The sequence below is a fragment of the Panulirus ornatus genome, chromosome 9 (genome assembly GCF_036320965.1).
Source record: "Panulirus ornatus isolate Po-2019 chromosome 9, ASM3632096v1, whole genome shotgun sequence".
Lineage (NCBI taxonomy): Eukaryota > Metazoa > Arthropoda > Malacostraca > Decapoda > Palinuridae > Panulirus > Panulirus ornatus.
The window spans coordinates 24,858,015-24,880,821 of NC_092232.1; the positions used below are offsets into that span (position 1 = coordinate 24,858,015).

The 22,807-nt window shown below is 44.7% G+C and overlaps 1 protein-coding gene across 3 annotated transcripts in view; it reads right to left on the bottom strand.

The window, feature by feature from the left end:
* Window positions 1-22,807, bottom strand: part of LOC139750281 (uncharacterized) — a 359,881-nt gene that overhangs the window by 15,807 nt on the left and 321,267 nt on the right. For all 3 annotated transcript variants that reach the window (XM_071664876.1, XM_071664875.1, XM_071664874.1), the window contains exons 2-5: window positions 5,197-5,267; window positions 4,373-4,490; window positions 3,206-3,345; window positions 1,954-2,116 (exon numbers count right to left, since the gene is read on the bottom strand). In XM_071664876.1, the coding sequence (XP_071520977.1) occupies window positions 1,954-2,116; window positions 3,206-3,345; window positions 4,373-4,490; window positions 5,197-5,266 (491 nt within the window). In that variant the 5' untranslated portion in view covers window position 5,267. The remainder of the gene's footprint in view (window positions 1-1,953; window positions 2,117-3,205; window positions 3,346-4,372; window positions 4,491-5,196; window positions 5,268-22,807) is intronic.

The window sequence follows — 22,807 nt, forward strand, 5'->3', positions numbered from 1 at the left end:
AGGACTCAAGATTATATGGCAACAGGCAGTAACTGATAAGAGGTCACAATGAGATTAGATGGGAGTTAAGAAAAGAGGAGAATGGACAAGACCTTATGGGTAATACTTTACCTACATCATCAAAATTCCCATCATAGAGAATACAAAGACAAGTTCACGCTGCTAGATATGGAGACCCATTCCACGTTTCGTCATGCAAACTAATGACAGCAAAATTTCTAGGTGAGATGACCTTGCATAATAATGTTTTCATAGTGTTGTGACCTTATAACATAAGAGCCTCTCATAGTGGTATGTGTCTTTATGACACAGCTTCTTCGTGGTGTGAACTCAGGACAACAACATCCTTTATGAATGGTGTAAAGTGATGACGTGATCTTATAAGGTGATGTGACCTCACGACACATCATCTCTCAGTGGTGTGACCCCATGACACAATATCTTTACTTAATGGTGTGACCTAACGACCCAACAAATTTTCCCAGTGGTAATGGCTTCACGACCTAACAACTTTGATAATGGTGTGACCTCATGACACAGCAGCTTTCATAGTGGTGTAAGCTCACGACACAGCAACCGGTCATAGTGGCAGGACCATACTTCATAGCTCCTCACCAGGACCTACTAGGTCTTAAGGTGCATGACTGAGCATCTGTCTCAGGAACAAAGGATGTAACTGAAGGTACTTAAATAAAGGTATTTAAAGATGCTTACATAAAGCATAAGGAAGGACAAGAAAGGAATGTAATGAAGTTTTGTTTTTCTTAGATTAACTTTGTATCTGTGCTAGAGTATAAGTTAGAGGAGTAAAATAAAGATTTTTTTCCCCTAGGCACCAAGACTATAGCAGGTTGAAGGACGTGACGTCAGTAGAGAGGATGTTTATAGAGGATAAAACCCTAATGTCTGACGTCATCTGTGGCACTAGAGATTTGCTGATCATTAAATCCTTGAGTACGAGGTCCTAATGTATCGTTAGATCTCAGAACCTGTTCTCCAGGAGTACATCGTCAGGAATTAGAGGTTCATTTGTCGCACCATAGAAGTAAACAGTGTCCATAGGGAACTGCTCTATAACACCCTAGAAGGTAAATACTCTACAGGGAACTCATCTATAGCAGCTGAGAAAAGCACTGTCAACAGGGAGCTCATTTATAGTACTCTAAAAGGATAAACACAGTCTATAGGGAACTCATTCATGGTACTTCAGAGGGTAGACACTGTCAATAGGGAGCTCAATTATGGCAGTCTAAGGGTGATCATATTTAAGAACGAGCTCATATGTGGCTTTAGATTCTGACGTCCTTCATCTGGATCTCACTTGTGTCACTGTAGAAGATAGCAGTTGTTGAGCATGTATATGATGCTCTCAAGGTCATATTATTATTCAAAGTGACTGCAGTCAGTGGACTTAGCTATGTATCAGAACTTCGTCCTGGTATGAAGAGGGAAGTTATGATACTCTAAAAAAGTGAAGCCTGGCTAGGATCCTAAGTCCTCATGCTCAAGGGTTTCAGTCTAAATACTGAGTGAATATGATAATAACACTTAATAATAATGACATTTAGATGTGAACTAAGAATTAAAGGTTGATGTTTAGTATTCAGTGCCTAGAAATCCTCGTCCGCTTGTATCTCCAGAGAACCGACATGGCCGATGATGCCTCTTGTTTCAGGTGCTTATAAATGGCTGGTGAGGTGAGGAGAGAAAATGGAGTAGACGTAAAGTTCGCTCAGAGACATGATCGAGAGGAAGAAAACATGAGAATAATGGCCTTGAGAGGCTGACGAGTCGCACGGAGTTCCCGGACCAATTACTCCCAACAGTTACGGTACCGGTAACTATGGAACTTACTGGACCGCAGGTGAGGTACGGTGCCAGCTATCAGCAGGTCAGTTACCAGGAAGTTGACTGAACTTACGAGTTGCGGGAGACTCGGAGAGAACCACTCACCTTTCGTGGTACTCGGCGCTGCGACACTTGAGGTTACGTTCGCTGATGCACAGCTCGGCACACTTGAGTCTGGTGGGCACGTTGTTCAGCACCAGGTCGTCGTAGCCGTCCACTTCGAAGCCCACCACACGCTCCAGCATCCACGCCTTCCCACATGCCGGCGCTGACGTAGTGGGTAGAAAAGAATTTAAGTGGAACTGATTGGGTAAGTGTACAGGGCGAGAGGAGGAGCAGGGTGAGGTGTAGGGTGCTTGGTGGGTGGGTGGAGTAGGCTGGGTAACCTGAACAATGGTGAAGGGTGAGGAGACTGGGCTGATGTGAGGGGATTACAGTGACGTGAGTGATCAACGTGAAGATGGTTGTGTGAGGATGAAGTAGGGGCGACGGTAAGGTAAGATATGAGGCCCGAGTGATGCGATAATGAGACAGTGTCGCAATGAGATACTTGAAAAATAACGTGAGGGAAACCCGCTGTGTTGATCTGATCAGTGATGATCATACACTGAGCCCTTCATGAGGTATAACGAGGAGAGCATAATGCATTTTTTGCCCATAACAAAAGCGCGAAATATCAGACTCTTCACTGATCATGTTACAGGTTAGAGGCACCACCAGAATAATGAATGAAGGGGAAGAAGGAAACAAGAAGGGAGGAATATGCTCGGGAAGGGATGCAGGAGACGAACGAGAGAGTAGATGGATAGTCGGTGAACAAGAGGAATGGATGGAGGAGTCTTGATGATCATGCTAATTTCACGATCCCAGTGACTGATGGACATGCACACACACAGCCACGTCCTAACCATTACGACCATCAGCATATAGCTAGCAGAGTGACACTCCACCCTTAGTGTGAAGACTGTTTAACCCTACTCCCACAACTGGTGTTATAGCCTCGCTGTATATTCAAATAGTGTGTATTTTCTCCGGATATTTTCAGTCTTTGGTCGTAGTTAATTCAATAAACCTTTATCTACTACTACTACTACAATAACAATCATGATGATAATGAATGATGATAATGATAACAATAATAATTACGATAATCAATATGATAATGATATCAATTACGATGATTTATGATAACAATCCTACTACTACTACTACTACTACTACTAATGATAATGATAATGATCGATATTATTATCATATCATTTTACACAGTTTATGGATGGACTATGAGGTTAAGGTTGGATGCACCGTGTACTAGCATCCTCGTGTCCCTCTCTACCCCCCTGCCAACCACACTCACCTGCGACACAAATCTTTTGGAAGAAATTGAAGGGCTGGTCTATGGGCCTGAGCCGGGTGCTGGCGGTGACGTCCACGGTGAAGCACGCCTCCCGCTCGTAGTTGAGGAGGAACCCAGAGCAGGTCCTCGACTCCTGACACCTGCAGCAGGAGGAGGGTTATTGGTGCCACGAAATGCGATCACAGAGGAGAGGAAATGTGGAGTTAAAATGGCGTTAGTTCTCCTGGAGAGAGAGAGAGAGAGAGAGAGAGAGAGAGAGAGAGAGAGAGAGAGAGAGAGAGAGAGAGAGAGAGACTTGGCCAGGAAAGTAGTAAAGACAAGAGGAGAAAAATTTGTAAGTGGAGAGTGGGATTGGAGGAAATGTAAAATGGATAATGATACAGTATAAGAAAATGGGGACAATGACTAAAAAATGGTAAAAGGCACAGCGATCTCTAGCAGTGATGAATGAGAACAGATGAGATAACTAGATGAAGCAACGCTGAACAAAATGATAAAGTTGAGTTGAAGAAATTTAGGATAATCTTGGGATATAAGAGAATAAATCTAATGAGAAATATCAACATTGGAGAATCTAAATGTTCCCTTGACAACTGTACAGTGAAGTCATTGCGTTAAAACCCGTAGAGTTTTATAACAGAAGCCTGAATGAATGACCTTCGAAGCTTCGAACCCGCTGGGTTCAAAACGAAGCCCCGCAAAGGGGAGGAGTAAAGACTTGTCATCATACTGGACCGAGGTCGATCGACCCAACATAAACGAAACTCTAAGTTGATAATGAGAGAGAGAGAGAGAGAGAGAGAGAGAGAGAGAGAGAGAGAGAGAGAGAGAGAGAGAGAGAGAGAGAGAGAGAGATGCCAAGTACAGAGGGAACATTGCTAATAATCTAAGATGATATAGATGGAATTAGGAAGCAGGCCGTATCAGTGTATACGCCCTCAGGTGACACGGGGGCGTCAGTTAGCAGGTTATCATGGTAATATATTACGACAGATGTAACGTCGGGTTATTGTTGTGGCTGACTGATATAGCGCACTGCAGAGGATTATGCCAGACAATGAAAAGATAAAGGACGAAACTCTAAACACCACCTCTCTCTCTCTCTCTCTCTCTCTCTCTCTCTCTCTCTCTCTCTCTCTCACTGTTACCATAGTCCTAGAGTCTGACCTGGTGAGGCATCCCTGAGTGACAGTGTTGCCAGAGCTGGAGAAGAGCGGGAGGGCTGCTACGTCTGCCGTGGTCACCCTGGCCACCTTCTCAAACGTCACCGTTCCGCTGCACTGACCTGTGGGGAGGGAGCTTAGTGGTGCTGCGGGGAGCTGAGGAGGTCGGGGTAGATCGTGGTACAGTTGGGGTGTTCGTGGGTGGAGGGGAGTGGTTTGCGGAGGTGGGGTCGTTAATGGTGATGGAGTGGTTGGTGGTGGTAGGAAGGGGGTGGTTAGTGGTAGTAAGGTGGTTAGTGGTGGTGGGAGGGAGTGGTTGATAGCAGTGGGGTAGGATATAGACGGCAAGGATGACGCCTAGAGGGAGCTAGTGCCTTTAATGTGTGTGGCAAGGGATAGACATCACGGTGTGTGTGTGTGTGTGTGTGTGTGTGTGTGTGTGTGTGTGTGTGTAAGTTGACCGTGCAAGTAATACCATACTCTGTATAAACTAAAACAATAACACTGACTGGTAACGTAATCTGTATCATACTGTAACGTAATTTGTAGTTATCGACTGCAGAATACATTATTAACAAGAGAAAAATAACACATACTGATTAACATCTATTTTCTTAGACTCTCAGCGGTGATATAACTCCAGGAGAGGTTTAAGCAGACTACGTTCTTGAATGATAATGATAGGAACTTATCTATCAGGATTTGTGCCACTAATGTGGTCGCTTGTGTGTGTGTGTGTGTGTGTGTGTGTGTGTCTGTGTGTGTGTGTGTGTGTGTCTCTGTGTGTGTGTGTCTGTGTGTGTGTGTAGACGCTCTCGAGCACTGTACCTGCTGTCCTGCTGACCAGCTGCGTGATGAAGACCAGCTGCAGAACGATGTGAGGGTGATGTCCGCCCATCCTGGAGGAGACAGAGAAACAAACAGCATGAGAGAGATGTTCCGCAAGGTTGATATCTACAGGTCTACCTTCCTCTCCGTTTTCGCTTCATCGTTTTATCCCATTCTCTTTAAGGTAACCGACTGAAGTTCATGACTGAAGTCGACTTCCATTATTCATCCCGTTTAGTGATAAAGGGAGTTGAGCTGAGAACATTTCACAGAGGTTGCCAGGGAGAACGCTCGCCCTCACCATCCCAACACCCAGCCTTCGATCCCAGATCACCAGCCCAGACAACGACAATCCCGCTCCCCCAACAACCACACCCCAACTCCCCCTCGTACCCCGTGCCTCCCGAGTTCGTCACCTCCCATTATTTACTTAATGGCCGTCGACGATTCAAATTGTCTCTCATTGTTTTACGTCGCAGTCAGATTCACGGCGCCAGGCGTTCATTCGCTGGCGGTGTTGAACGCCTGGCATCTCTCCAGCAAGAGAGAATAAGAGCGATGATTAAAAATATCAACGACGTGAGAACGCGAGATTTTGCCCTGTGACACAAGGCGACATGAGAAGGAAAACGGGGGAAAAAAGAAAACGAGAGATGGCAAAACATCGCGTCACGCATGACTGACATTGGAGGTTGTGTCAGGACATGACACAGGTAGCAAGGACCTCTCAGTGGGATGTACTGAAGGTCCTCCCCTCACATACAGGAGTAAGTGGAAAAATCTTTTTTACTCCAGAACAACGTAGCGAGAAATTTCTGCTTTGTTTACCGAGTGTCAGACGTCCTTCCGGCGAGTGGAAGGTCTTGGATCAGGTTGGAGTGCCTCACCTGCCACACACACACACACACACACACACTCTCTCTCTCTCTCTCTCTCTCTCTCTCTCTCTCTCTCTCTCTCTCTCTCTCTCTCCTCTCGAGGAGGGGGGATGAAGCTCCAGGTTCTCTCTCTCTCAGTCTACTTTTACTTCTATTGTTTCTTTACACCGTAGGTTCGTACACACTTTCATTTGATTTTTCTTGCAAGCTGACATGCACATACTTACGAAGACACACACACACACACACACACACACACACACACACACATATATATATATTTATTATTTATTTATTTTGCTTTGTCGCTGTCTCCCGCGTTAGCGAGGTAGCGCAAGGAAACAGACGAAAGAAATGGCCCAACCCACCCCCATACACAATGTGTATACATACACGTCCACACACGCAAATATACATACCTATACATCTCAATATACACATATATATACACACACAGACACATACATATATACCCATGCACACAATTCACACTGTCTGCCTTTATTCATTCCCATCGCCACCTCGCCACACATGGAATACCATCCCCCTCCCCCCTCATGTGTGCGAGGTAGCACTAGGAAAAGACAACAAAGGCCCCATTTGTTCACACTCAGTCTCTAGCTGTCATGCAATAATGCCCGAAACCACAGCTCCCTTTCCACATCCAGGCCCCACACAACTTTCCATGGTTTACCCCAGACGCTTCACATGCCCTGATTCAATCCACTGACAGCACGTCAACCCCGGTATACCACATTGATCCAATTCACTCTATTCCTTGCCCTCCTTTCACCCTCCTGCATGTTCAGGCCCCGATCACACAAAATCTTTTTCACTCCATCTTTCCACCTCCAATTTGGTCTCCCACTTCTCGTTCCCTCCACCTCCGACACATATATCCTCTTGGTCAATCTTTCCTCACTCATTCTCTCCATGTGCCCAAACCATTTCAAAACACCCTCTTCTGCTCTCTCAACCACGCTCTTTTTATTTCCACACATCTCTCTTACCCTTACATTACTTACTCGATCAAACCATCTCACACCACACATTGTCCTCAAACATCTCATTTCCAGCACATCCACCCTCCTGCGCACAACTCTATCCATAGCCCACTCCTCGCAACCATACAACATTGTTGGAACCACTATTCCTTCAAACATACCCATTTTTGCTTTCCAAGATAATATTCTCGACTACCACACATTCTTCAAGGCTCCCAGGATTTTCGCCCCCTCCCCCACCCTATGATTCACTTCCGCTTCCATGGTTCCATCCGCTGCCAGATCCACTCCCAGATATCTAAAACACTTTACTTCCTCCAGTTTTTCTCTATTCAAACTTACCTCCCAATTGACTTGACCCTCAACCCTACTGTACCTAATAACCTTGCTCTTATTCACATTTACTCTTAACTTTCTTCTTTTACACACTTTACCAAACTCAGTCACATGAATCAGCCACCAGCGCTGTATCATCAGCGAACAACAACTGACTCACTTCCCAAGCTCTCTCATCCACAACAGACTTCATACTTGCCCATCTTTCCAAAACTCTTGCATTCACCTCCCTAACAACCCCATCCATAAACAAATTAAACAACCATATATATATATATATATATATATATATATATATATATATATATATATATATATATATATATATATATATATATATTTTTTTTTTTTTTTTTTTTTTTTTATACTTTGTCGCTGTCTCCCGCGTTTGCGAGGTAGCGCAAGGAAACAGACGAAAGAAATGGCCCAACCCCCCCCCCCCATACACATGTACATACACACATCCACACACGCAAAATATACATACCTACACAGCTTTCCATGGTTTACCCCAGACGCTTCACATGCCTTGATTCAATCCACTGACAGCACGTCAACCCCTGTATACCACATCGCTCCAATTCACTCTATTCCTTGCCCTCCTTTCACCCTCCTGCATGTTCAGGCCCCGATCACACAAAATCTTTTTCACTCCATCTTTCCACCTCCAATTTGGTCTCCCTCTTCTCCTCGTTCCCTCCACCTCCGACACATATATCCTCTTGGTCAATCTTTCCTCACTCATTCTCTCCATGTGCCCAAACCATTTCAAAACACCCTCTTCTGCTCTCTCAACCACGCTCTTTTTATTTCCACACATCTCTCTTACCCTTACGTTACTTACTCGATCAAACCACCTCACACCACACATTGTCCTCAAACATCTCATTTCCAGCACATCCATCCTCCTGCGCACAACTCTATCCATAGCCCACGCCTCGCAACCATACAACATTGTTGGAACCACTATTCCTTCAAACATACCCATTTTTGCTTTCCGAGATAATGTTCTCGACTTCCACACATTTTTCAAGGCTCCCAAAATTTTCGCCCCCTCCCCCACCCTATGATCCACTTCCGCTTCCATGGTTCCATCCGCTGACAGATCCACTCCCAGATATCTAAAACACTTCACTTCCTCCAGTTTTTCTCCATTCAAACTCACCTCCCAATTGACTTGACCCTCAACCCTACTGTACCTAATAACCTTGCTCTTATTCACATTTACTCTTAACTTTCTTCTTCCACACACTTTACAAAACTCAGTCACCAGCTTCTGCAGTTTCTCACATGAATCAGCCACCAGCGCTGTATCATCAGCGAACAACAACTGACTCACTTCCCAATCTCTCTCATCCCCAACAGACTTCATACTTGCCCCTCTTTCCAGGACTCTTGCATTTACCTCCCTAACAACCCCATCCATAAACAAATTAAACAACCATGGAGACATCACACACCCCTGCCGCAAACCTACATTCACTGAGAACCAATCACTTTCCTCTCTTCCTACACGTACACATGCCTTACATCCTCGATAAAAACTTTTCACTGCTTCTAACAACTTGCCTCCCACACCATATATTCTTAATACCTTCCACAGAGCATCTCTATCAACTCTATCATATGCCTTCTCCAGATCCATAAATGCTACATACAAATCCATTTGCTTTTCTAAGTATTTCTCACATACATTCTTCAAAGCAAACACCTGATCCACACATCCTCTACCACTTCTGAAACCGCACTGCTCTTCCCCAATCTGATGCTCTGTACATGCCTTCACCCTCTCAATCAATACCCTCCCATATATATATCCATCCTCCTCCGTATACCCTCCTCAACTCTGTTGGGACTACTGTATTTTCAAACATACCCATCATCACCTCCCCAGAAAAAAGACCTCGCTTTCCACACATTTTTCACTAATTTCAGAACCCTCACCCCCTCATCTCCCACTCACCCTATGACTCACTCTCGCTTCCATGGTTCTATTCGCTGACATGTCCACTCCCAGATATCTAAAACATTTCACTTCCTCCAGATCTTCTCCATTCAAACTTACACCCAAGGTAACACGTCGCTCTACTTTGCTAAAGCTTGCTTTTATTTATTTACTTTGAACTTCCATCTGTCACATACTCGTCCAAACTATCACCAAATTCCGCAGTCTCTCAGGCGAATCTGCCACCAATGCTGTGTCATAAGCAAACAACAACTGACTCACTTCCCAGGCCCTCCCTCATCTCCTCTCTCCAGGACTTTATCATTTGCCTCCCTCATCACCCCATCCATAAGCAAATGAAACAGTCATGGGGACATCAAACACATCTTTGCCGGATCCCAGCTTTCATTGGAACAATTCACTCTCCTCTCTTCCTACTCGCACACACACCTTACACTCTTGATAAAAACTTCTCACTACGAGCAGCTTTCCTCCTATACCATATAGTCTTAAGACTTCTGCGCACACACACACACACACACACACACACACACACACACACACACATATCATGGTTATCACACAACGTACAACCACAGGTCTTCTTGCAGTTCCAAGGTTACATTTCAGATATACATTACTTATTCATTCCTAATTTTAGGAGCTCCAGCAACACCAAGGATGCGTTGCATCCAGGAAGATGGAGCTAATGGAGACAACCTCGTCAAAGGCGATTTTTCACTCACGGCTTAGCCTAGTGCAGACGGAGTTCGGTAACACCTAAATATATATATGTATCTATGTATACATTCACCTACCTATGTCTACATCCTCGTATTTATTTACCTATCATATATTCATCACTCATTTACTCTTGGCGTGTGCATGGTATGTGTGTGTGTGTGTGTGTGTGTGTGTGTGTAAATTTCAAGTGACCTGAATGAGCAATGTTCACACAAACAACATCCACGTAACCCGGCGTCCAGACCACATGCCCGCCACAGCGACCACACCACAAGATGATAACATCATTATTCTATAATCTGGTGTGGGGACGTGTCGTCAGCTTTGGCGGGCGAGAGATGACGCAAGGAAACACCACGAGGATGGCTCTATGTCATCTCCACCCAGACAAAGATTATTGTAATGAATTAGTATTAGAATGATGCTTGCCTCCAGACCCTCTGTTATGGAGATTCTTTGCACTGGCTTGTGGTGGCTGTCCTCCAGTATTTGAAGCGAGTGATGAGGGAAGAGGAGGAGGAGAATTTGGTGATGGGAAAGGAGGAGTTGAAGGGACTCAGTAATGGAAATCAGTGTTAGGAGGAGAGAGGGAGTTTGGTTGGTGTAAGGAAGAGGAGGAGGAGGAGGAAATGATAAGAGTTTTGTGATGGGAAAGGAAAAGTTGAAGGGAAGCAGCAAAGGTGAAAAAGTGCTAGGAAGAAAGAAGGAAGTTTGGTTGGTCTGTGTGAGTGTGTGTGTGTGTGTGTGTGTGTGTGTGTGTGTGTGTCAGCTCAGGACACGGTCAGCGTCACTAACTGCATCTCGGGCCTAACTTCCTGACAAGTGCCTTAATCTCTCTTATGACGATAGTGTGAATACCATATCTATGTCATCTTTGCATTTCTCATATACGCCTGAGATATGATCCTCATTATGAACTGAATGAGTCAGTTTTCACATCACTGGTGACCTCACAAGGTTTGGTAACGTGAGGACTCGGGTACTAACTTGGTGCATTGCTCTGGAAGGAATGTTGGAATTATGTGTAAACTAAAGCGCTCAGTGCGAGTTACACCACAAACAGCGTAGCTTCATAGGAAACCAAACTTATCCAGATGTGTGTTAGTTCCTACATACACGTGGTGTATTCTTCCTAACTACAGTGATGGTAAGTTTTATGACCCTTGGTGTTTTGTAATTCCTCCCCTTCCATATATACAGAAGGCAAAGTCTGAGATAATGACTTTTGTTTGCAGAAAAACAAGTTCTTATGGTGTGCCATGACTGCAATATGTAATGAAAACAGAACTCCACAATTATTTCGTCCGCAGTGATATTTATCTTGCAAACACATGTGTTTAATCTGTAGCATCTTTTTCCCCTTTTTGTGCGAGCAGTTTTGTGTGTCAGTGTTTGGTCAGCGAGGGCCCGGTCTCCTGGTGGTGTGGTGGGCGTCATGCTGACCCAAACACCGTGTCTCTATTGGCCGCTCTTGCCGAAAAAATCAAAACGAAATATTTCTACACCTGCTCCTCCACTCTGCTGGCGTGCTTCACGCTTCGCAAGACCCCGACCAGCAGCAGCAATAGCAGCAGGAATAGCAGGAATAATGGCAGCGATGTTAACAACCCAAACAGCCCACTAGCAGCAGCAGCAACAGCAGCAGTTACCACAGCACTACACCATCACAAACACCATAATAAGCAACAGTTGTAACATTAGTACAGATATCGCGATTATGTTAATGTTCTGATGAGGTAGTTATCATGTCAACCACATGGTTCCCACTGAACTGGAATGAGGTTAAGGGATGGTGTCGTACAAGAAGGGGTTGTAATCTGTAATAATAGGGGTAATCGTAGAGGTTATAGCTATAATGAAACGGGTATTATGATCAAGAGGTTGGTTATCATATCGATGGCAGGATCGTGTACACAAGAGGCTGTCATTTTTGTGAACGAGGTGATCCCACGAAACGGGTCGTTATTTAACTGTGATCATAAGAGTTTAGATGAATAGCTCGTCCTTTCTCCGTGCATGGCCGTCGGTGGAGCACAATTTAGAGGTAAAAGGTAAAATGTTGAGTAATAATAAGAATAAATAAGAATAACCGAGTTATTATTGTGCTGATGATAAGTTAGCTTACACAAGAGGGGTTCACTGCTCATAAAATTCGTGATCATGCTTGTTAGGTTTGTGTCATAATCCTGAGGTCCCCGCTGTTATCATCATTATCATCATCATCATCATTATCATCATGTTCTCAGTCACCAACTTAACAAGACCACTGACCTTGCTTGGAGGGACCAGCTCACCAGTGCGAAGCCTTTTAATCATCATAGTCAAGAGATCAAAATCACTACAGAGCTTCTTGGTCTGTCTCACTCCGGGAGTCACACGAGAACCCCGCATGCGAGTGAAGGCACGAGACCCAAAGCAACTCGGGGTCTCGACACCAGGTCATCAACTTTAAGACAATGCGAATTAAGATGTTAATGGCGTTAATCATTTGTGGTGAATGGGTAAAGTTATCATCGGGTTAAATCCTCACACTGACGGTTAATGACAGTCAAGATAAATTGTTCCAGTGACCGTTGCTGAAATGGTAGCAAGTCGTCATCCTAAACGAGCCAAGTTATCGTTCATGAAGGTAAAGTCATCCCATGAAGGTGTGAAGTCATCTCTGTCATGGGGTGACGTCTGCTGTACTGGCGTCACAACAACTTATGACATCAAGTCATTAGATCAATTAGTTTTCCCTGCCGTACACCTGCTCACCAGACCAGAAGGTGAATCCTCAGGTCAGGCGATAATTCAAGTGTTTCTAATTAGTCTTCTTTCCGGCAAAGTATTGTTGAGCGCCTTAGGCTGGATACTTCCTCTGCCTGAGACGTGTATTGTCCGGGGTGTGACGCACAGCTACTTTCATTCATTATTTTGATGTTGCAAGTAACGATAGAATCGAAAACAAACAGATCGCAAATGGATACAAATTACTCGCTCAGAATCGCAAAGAGTTCGTCTTTTGATAAAGTTTTTCTCTTAGCAAAGAACGTTCTATCATTACGCAATACAGACGGTATATAAAAATAAAAAAGAAAATAAATAAAATCATAGCGTGACAAACCTTCACGGGGCATGACAAGGATATAGTGATGGACCATGACCGCTCCTGTTTGGGGGATAATCCTCGATTTCGTTATGGTAGAATGACTCGAGGGGTTGTGGTCGGGACCACACACCTGGTCGCTCTTCAGCCCTGCGTCCGTCGCCACCTGCGAATCCACACATACTATTTTTTGTTTTTCCATTTCTTTGTCTCCATCAAGACAGACGTCCTCGCGGTGTGTTGCTCTTCCATTGTAAGGATCACGCTGCAGGCTCCAGACACTGGAATTTTCGAGTGTGAACAAAAGACGCTCCTCAGAGACAAACCCAGGGAACATTTCGATCACCAGAGCAAACTGGTTCGAACCACCGTATCGATACCCAAGTCAAGATACGTCCTAACTAAACAGCTCGTAATGGCCGCTTCCCGAGACCTGTTAGTCTTCCGCTTATTCATGTACGTGAAAAAGAGAATAACATATCACAGTTCATGAAAGTGTACGATAAAGCAGTTGTTCTATCGTCAGGTGGGAAGATTGCTGCCGTGGAAATGTTTAATTGGGTAGATTAATCGAGTTACCGGTGAGTGTTATCGGAAGTCATGGAAAAAATTTGATCCTCATACGATATCATTGGTTCGTGTGTGTGTGTGTGTGTGTGTGTGTGTGTGTGTGTGTTGCTGTGTATGATAATTGCTCCTCCACGCGCGTCCTTGTCGATTCTGATATCGTGTTCGACGCCTCATTCGCGGCTTCAGACTCAGGTTCACTGCTCAGTACCAACTATGAACACACATTCTTTCTCATAACAATCATGTATCCTTCATTCTTGGCTTACGGTTTACGTTTTCTTCTCCCACTCCTCATTTTAGACTAAACACTCCTGGTCTACGTTTTATTCTGATTTCAACCTTTTTGTTTCATTCACTGCTTGAAGCTCTGGTCGCAGGTGTTCGTCTCATTGTCTTGAAATTGCTTGTATCTCATCAGGTTTATAATTGCAAGTTCATCATTCTTTTTCCTCTTCTCAGCTCTAGCTTTAATCAAAGTTCTGTGAGGTTGTCATACTTTCCAGGTATCATCAGCACCCACGTACTTCGAGTCTCGGCGTCTGCTGCTGCTGCTCCTTCAGTAGTGCGTCTGCATATTGCTGAACTTATGGGAAAAACTCAGTGTCTCAAGTTTGTGGTGAGTATTCTTCACCGAATTCAACAATTCACACAGCCTTGGTAGAAGTGTGTTTCTTGTCAAATAAATTAAACCCGATTCGTTGTTTCTCGGTAAATACTGTTGTTTGGGCAAGAGAGTCCAGCTACCCTCGTCTGATATTCGGTTACGTCAGTACACTTGTGTTGTGCATTTACATAGAATCGAATTATTACATCAGGAACAAAAAAAAAATATGACACATTGGTTGAAATGGAGTGTGGTGAGCGGAATCAAATAGACGCGGTGGGAGTTTTTATTTGATATTACTCAAAAGGGACAAAACCTGGTGTGGTTACACGCCTGTGGGTAAACGAAATCTAACGAAAGTTCAAGAAATTCACCTGGAAGAGGATCTTTGTTTTCATTAGTGTCGCCTGGTATACGTGAACCTTCCAGGTCCGGCTCATCTATCTCATGACGGCCGCTGCTCTCTCTCTCTCTCTCTCTCTCTCTCTCTCTCTCTCTCTCTCTCTCTCTCTCTTTCTCTCTCTCTCTCTGTGGACACAACTCACCCCTACGTCCCCCCCCTCCCCTCCCCACACAGGGGCAGACTTATCGGTCTTCTCCCCCACCCCCTCCTCCACACACAAAGGATACCGCTGATCTTCAAACAATTATCCTATTGTTGATCTCCAGGCTCCCAGCATCCAAGCATCCTTCTACTTCCTGCACTTAGATGAGGGAGGGGAGGTGGGAGTTCGATGGTGCCTCTTCCGTATCCTGGGAGAGGTGATAGTAAGAACGGTTAAGAATAGAGGAGGAGGGATGGAAGGGTTAGGGTAAATCTGGAGGAAAGGTTGAAAGAAATGGAATAGATGGTACAAATATGTAGAAACAGGTAGATCGGAAAGAGTGAGGTAGATAGGACGTGGAACAGGCAGGGAGGGAGAGGTAGAGAAAGAGAAGGTTAACTAGAATGAGTGAAAGAGAGAGCGAGGAGGAGGATAATCAAGGATGGGAAGAACGAAGGAAGATACAGGATCGGAGGAGGAAGAATGGAAGTGGGTGATGGGGCGTGGAGGAGAAGGTGGGAGGAAGGTGAGTATGCAGGGGGCGCTGGAGGAGGCAACGGTACAGTATATGATAAGAGGTAAATGGTTCGAGGTAAGAGGAATCTCTGGTCGGAGCCTTCGTCAGGTTCCCAGGGCAAGTGCCTCGGTTGGTAGTGTTGGTCAGGTTCCTCTGGCAAGGGCTTCGGCTCGATACCTGGGTCGAGTTTTGCAAGCAAGCTCCCCGATAACGAACCTCTGCGAGGCTCCTCAATCAAAGTCTTCGGTCAGGGGCCTTGTATCAAGTTTCTCAGTAAAGGTTATATATAAGCAGCCTCAGATGATACCAACATTCTAGGATAAACGTCTAACACGACCCTCACCTCTAACCCCCTTTCCCTAGCCCCGGCACCTGGCTAGTGGCAGGAGGACAAAGGGAAGAAGAGGGGAAGGAGGATTTTTTTTTACCAAGTACTATGCCATGGATGAAACGCTAAATGATGATAATGAAGAGCGGAGCATAATTGCCACCACCCTCACTCCATTATACCCCAAGCGTGATAGGACTCTGTTCATCATTTTGTCTTTATTACAACGTAGGAAAAATTCTCGCGCCAGTGAATTGGTTATGTTAACAAAATGTTGTAATATCTCATGTGATTTTCTTTTCTTTCCTGGGAAAATAAAGATAATGTGGGCGCAATGGTGGAATATATTTGCATGTCTATCGAGGTTGCATAAGCGGTGTAGCAGTTGGGTGTTTGTGGTAGATAGTGTGAGGGGCTGCAGCCATCTGTGTTGGGTGTTTATGGTAGCTGGTATGTGAGGGTGCAGCCTTCTGTCTTGTGTGTCTGTGGCAGCTGGTAGGTGAAGGTGCAGCTGACTATATGTGTCTGTGGAAGCTGGTGTAAGAAGTGCATCTGTCTATGTCGGTTTGTGTGCAAAGTTGCAGACTTCTGTTGAAGATGGTGTGAGAGGCTGCAGCTGTCCGTGTGGTATGTTTGTAGCAACAGGCGAGGCATGAGCAAAACAGACAGACAGACAGACAGACAGCCAGAAGCTGTCTCCCTACGCCTTCCTCATCTTCACCTCACCACCACCATGCCATCTCTTTAGGCTTCACCCCTTTCTTGCTCCCCAAGCGCCATCTTCTCTTGCTTTTTTCTCTCCCCCCAAATGACATCTCCTCACGCCCAGGTGCAGTCCCCCTTTGTCTCCAAGGTAGCGTCTCACCCAATTACCGTTTCCCCACACCTCCTCCTTCCCAGGTGCCGTCTCCCAACGCCTGCTCCTTAAGACACCTTACACCTAACCAGGGTTGGTACTGTAGGCTTAGGCAGGATTTTAGGCTTAAAGATTAAGTAGGCACTGAGGACGTGTAAGCTGGGAGCAGGTCATATTGATCCTGAAAGACAGATGAATTAGGTCATATGAGGTCACTCGAGGTGTCAGGGTTAGGTCAGGAGTGGCCAATCTGATCGTGAGTTACATGGAATATGTCTGATCACAGGAATCAGTACCATAACAACATTGCCTTTCACAGTGTAACAATAATGTTTTCTATGCTGACACTAGAGTCTTCCCTTAAAATGAACTAACATCACATTCCCTATCAGAAGTTTCCGATGTCATAAGAATAAGAGAAATCTGGATTATGGACAAATTCTACAAATAATCACTTATGGCTAGGATGACTGATACATATAAATGACATAAAGCAGGTTGGGATGTTACACTAAATAAATGAAAATCTAGATATGTAACCAGACTACACAAAACTGGTGCCGGCGCAAATAATTCACTTTGACTTGAACTGATAAATGATACGTTCAAAATAAATGTCTGAGTGGTATTATGGATCATAGATGACAGTGTAATAGAAGTCATATTGCTTTATACATAAAAAGGAGTCCTTGATATAAAACAAAGTGGGAATAATTGTTGATTTCTACAACCCTAATCAATATAACTGAGGATTATTTTCCAAATCAAAAGATTCATGACACAATGCGAGGCAGGAACATATCAGACTTAGTGCTGTCCACAGATAGAGACCCGAATATTGTGTCCGTCAGGCTGGTGATGACAGCTCCTTCAATATTACCTGTAAATGTCTACTTCCTTTTCATAGATGATATGATAATACTTGATCTTATAGATCAGTGATCTTTAAAAATGAGTCGGGATACACAGGTGAAACAAAATGGATGAAGTTATTAGACGTAAGCTGTGTTATGAAGTTGCTAGACATAAACTCTTATAAAAGATGTGGAAATTATCATAGAAAACAAAATACTTCTCTCTGAGAAAGATGTCATGTCTAAAGAGAGACGGAGGAAGATGAATGTCATGCTCGACTGAATGGTAAAAGAAATTACTGATTAAATCAGGCGTAAAAGAAATCCGTGTAAGATATTTAGATTTTGTAGTAATCCACAGAATCATGGGAGGTATACAAGTTTACACGGTGGCTGTAGGAAATTATAGGAACCTGTAAACATGAACTGGAAAAGAGACTTTCTCACAATATGAATAAACTCTAAGCAATGCTCAGTATGTACGGAAGGGGAAAGATGAAATTAGAGATACTTTAGAATATTTTCTAATGGAAATGACATCTTGATTAGTGCCAGTAAAGAAAATGATATTCTTTATTCAAAACGATAAAGAAAATAACACCTCAGTTGAATATGATAAAGCAACGCTTCCTTAAGCAGTTATTTCGGATAGGTATGTAATATCGAAGTTTCTTGGAAGAAATCATAAGCACAGAAAACACATTTAGGGACAAAAGGAAAAACAAACAGAAGTAATCAAATCTTACGAAGAAAAAAGTATCAAAATGACAATTGGAGACAATAGATAAAAGACTTCCCTAATATAGATATATTTTGGTTTAATGTATATCAATATCTCTTCAAAGAGACTATAAGAACAAAACGTATTTCTAGGGAGAGTATATAAAGAATCAGAAGTTCTTCAATACTTGGAAAAATTCACTACAGATAAGTCAACTGCTCCAGATGACGTCTCGTCCAGAATACTGGAAGAAGTGAGCCGCCAGGTGGCACTTCTAATCGCCGACATATTCACCAGATCTGTACGAGAAGGGAAGTCCTGGAATGACTGGAACCCTTGGAATGTAACATCACTTCAATGAGAAGATTAGTAAACATGCGTCATACGACAGTCATATCAGTTTTATTTTGGTTTGAAACAAAATATTAGAAACGATAGAGAAAATATCGTGAAATTCTAGGAGATTTTAAACTAATAAACAAGTATGAACAGGAAGGAGTCCTCAAATAAAAAGGTAATTTTTAACGAATATAGTGGAAATCTTTAGTCATACCTATAGTAATTGGGATTCCCAAATACTCTGAGATGTTTTATACTTCATATTTCCAACAAAGCTTTCTATCAAGTATCACATAATTACAAAAAATTAGGCCTGTCTATAACACAAGAAATCAGATCTATGTGTGGATAGCGAACTGGCTTACAGGTAGAAAACACGATAGTATCCTAATGGCTTTGCATTACAAACGGGGTGCCACAAGGATCACTCCTGGAACTCATGGTTTTTACCTTCCATATCAGTGGTCTGGAGACAGGATCCCACCAGTAGGATCTCATTATTTGTTGATGGTACGAAAATGGGAACATCTAACCCAGTCAGATGATGACTGCTTAAGAGTCCATTATGATATGAATATATTAAGGGAGTGATCAGAGACATGATGTATGTCTTCAGCGTAGGTATTACAAAGTAATTCATGTCGAATAAACTATCTAAATAAGATGATGGGTAAGCTATTCATGCAAGTACATGAATAAGAAGGCAATGAAATGCTAATCAGTATTGACTTAGAATACGTAAAGCAATGTCTAGCAGCAGGTGATACAGTAAACAGAATCTTAGGTTTCATACCTAGATATATGAACTATGAAACAAAGGACACGTTACTAACTCTTTACTCCACTCAAGTCAGACCTCATCTAGAATACGCTTCTCTGCTCTGGTCATCAAGCCCGATCAAAGACGAAGAAAAACTAGAATACATACAAAGAAGAGCGACAAGACTCATTTCATCGCTTATCTCTTATAGATCCCAGTATCTAAGATGTAATAAAAGTTTCAAAAATAGAGAACGACTTTGACAAAATCATTCACGAAATTTCTCCACATTAGATAGCGAGTCAAAGACCAGAAATAATGTTACAGAACTGAATACTAACAACTGCTCTCAGCTGCTCAATTGTAGAATACTAGAATATCATGATCAGATGTCACGGCAAAGACTATCAATACCGTTAAGTTAAGACTAGATCAATTCTTTGATCACATCAACGGTTAGTTCTGAACTCATATCACTTCTCCATAAATAAATCTATTCAAGAAGGACAAGTCATCGTTCCAGCCTCTTGGAAGCTCATATTTCAACCTCTTCATTCGTTTCAGATTTAGCCTCCTCCCTGGGATGCTCCTCTGTAGTGATAAGGTTATTTTATCCCCTCCCACTTCACCATATACTTTCTTCATCTCTGTTTACTCTCTCAGTTGCACATTTGTCATTACTGTTATCTTTATAAGTGAAGGGATGTAAGTCGTTGGTGATGGTATGCATGACATATTCATATTTTTTTCTATGTACAAAAATTTCCTTCAGGCATGTTAATCCTGCAATGTATTTTTCCCTACCTGTTTCCCGTCCAGCATGTTGCCGGATGGAGTGCAGGGTAGAGAGGGAGCATTTGTTCTGCTATTCTTTGCTTTTACTGCCTTTATATGAACTATATTTTCATTTATTATCGAAGTAGTGTTAAGGCCAGACCACCTCGCTTGGACTTTGGGTCTGTGTGGTCTGTGTATCGGCGTGTTTCATCTCTCTCTCTCTCTCTCTCTCTCTCTCTCTCTCTCTCTCTCTCTCTCTCTCTCTCTCTCTCTCTCGATGTTATTACCTCCCTCCAGCGGATAACCTCGCCATATACCATCAGCCAGTCTGTTATCGCTCCTTCCCACTGTCCCAAGTGCCGTCTCCTCACGTATCCTTCCTCCCCTTTTCTATCTTCCCATCCTCCACTCCTCCTTAGGCGCCTTCTCCCCACGCATACCTCCTCCCCTAGTGCCGTGTCTCCATGCATCCCTCCTCCTCAGGCGCCCTCTCCCCGCGCATCACTCCGCTACGTCCCCCACGCATTCTTCGCCTTCCTGGATGCTGTCTCCCCACACGTCCCTCCCCCAAAGTGCCGTCTTCTCACGCGTCCCCCCCTCCCCAGATGTCATCTCCCTCCTCCCTAAGTGCCTTCTCCCCACGCGTCCCTCCTCCCCAGATATCACCTCTCTACTCCCTAAGTGCCGTCTCCTCACGCCTCCCTCCCTCCCCCCTTCCCTAGGTGCCGTTATTGCTATGCTTGACGTCTTGTCAACCTGGCAGGCGGCCACCCACCTCCTGCTGCTTCATCACGTCCCCCACCTTCTCTCTCTCTCTCTCTCTCTCTCTCTCTCTCTCTCTCTCTCTCTCTCTCTCTCTCTCTCTCTCTCTCTCAAACTTTTAATCTCAATTTTTCTCTTCAGTTTTCGTCTGTTTTAGCATCACTTCCTCAATCTGTTTTCCGTTTTAAACTTTCCTTCGTCTACTTTGTTCTTGTAGACATTTTTCCTCCTCCCTTTTTTCATGGCTCTCTTCTTCCTCCTCCCCTCCTTCCTTATTTCGTCTATCTTCTCTCTATCATACACATTTACGGTATTCTTTTCCAATCGATCAATGTGAACTTCAGTCAACTACACATGAGGTGGATCAAGGTCATATGAGAATTTTTTGTTGGTAGAAATTCACTTTGCAAAACTCGGATCCCTGCTTCCTGTTTTCTCCTGAAGGACCGTATTCTCATGGCGTCTTATGCACAACATACCTATATGTCTAAGAGCATCTTAGAAAATAAGGTAAGAAAAGAAAATCACTAAATGAACACAAGCCAAAACTTTCCTTACCGAAGTAGTCAAGTCTTGTATCAAGAGCCACTTAATTACGTTTTCTACTTCCATTTTCATTTTCGGTTTCGTGACAATGTAAACACCAGCAGGCCTCTGCCTTCGCCTCAGCCGCTACACCGGCCTTTGTCGAAGTCACTCGGAGTAAATCATTTTACTCAACTGATTCCAGAGTAAATGAAGGCGGATTTAGGACTCTCTCTCTCTCTCTCTCTCTCTCTCTCTCTCTCTCTCTCTCTCTCATCAGGCCGCCGTGGCCGCACCCTGACCCAGACGTTGCGGCTGGATGCAGACATACAAAAGCTATTTTGGAAAAAAAAAAAAAAAAGAAAACCCGTTGCAGAGAAGGAGTTCGCTACATGAACCCTGTGTGTCGTATACGACAACCGTAATCTCGTTCGTCATAATCGTCTGTGCCACTTGATGATCATGATGATGGCTGGCTCACCTTAAACTGGAAACCTTTGATTTATGTTTGGCTGAGAACAATATTAAGTGGAAAACGTAAAAAAGAAGAAAAAAAATTCTTTCTGGCCCTTTTTTTTTTTTTTTTTTTGTATTTCGAGACATCTCGGGAATGCGGAGACATCTTGGTCTCTAGGAGACGAGGTGGAGGTCGGTTTCTCCAGCAATGTCTGAACATTTAAAGTTGAGATCAAGACATACGTCATTAAGGGGCTAGAAGTGTGGACCTGTCTGATCAATTTTGAGGGGCAGCCCCTCACACCTGCCTGGCCCACGTTGAGGGGCAGCCCCTCACCCCTGCCTGGCCCACGTTGAGGGGCAGCCCTCACCCCTGCCTGGCCTACGTTGAGGGGCAGCCCTCACCCCTGCCTGGCCCATGTTGAGGGGCAGCCCTCACCCCTGCCTGGCCCACGTTGAGGGGCAGCCCCTCACCCCTGCCTGGCCCACGTTGAGGGGCAGCCCTCACCCCTGCCTGGCCCACGTTGAGGGGCAGCCCCTCACCCCTGCCTGGCCCACGTTGAGGGGCAGCCCTCACCCCTGCCTGGCCCACGTTGAGGGGCAGCCCTCACACCTGCCTAGCCCACGTTGAGGGGCAGCCCCTCACCCCTGCCTGGCCCACGTTGAGGGGCAGCCCTCACCCCTGCCTGGCCTACGTTGAGGGGCAGCCCTCACCCCTGCCTGGCCCATGTTGAGGGGCAGCCCCTCACCCCTGCCTGGCCCACGTTGAGGGGGCAGCCCTCACCCCTGCCTGGCCCACGTTGAGGGGCAGCCCTTCACCCCTGCCTGGCCCACGTTGAGGGGCAGCCCCTCACCCCTGCCTGGCCCACGTTGAGGGGCAGCCCTCACCCCTGCCTGGCCCACGTTGAGGGGGCAGCCCTCACCCCTGCCTGGCCCACGTTGAGGGGCAGCCCTTCACCCCTGCCTGGCCCACGTTGAGGGGCAGCCCTCACCCCTGCCTGG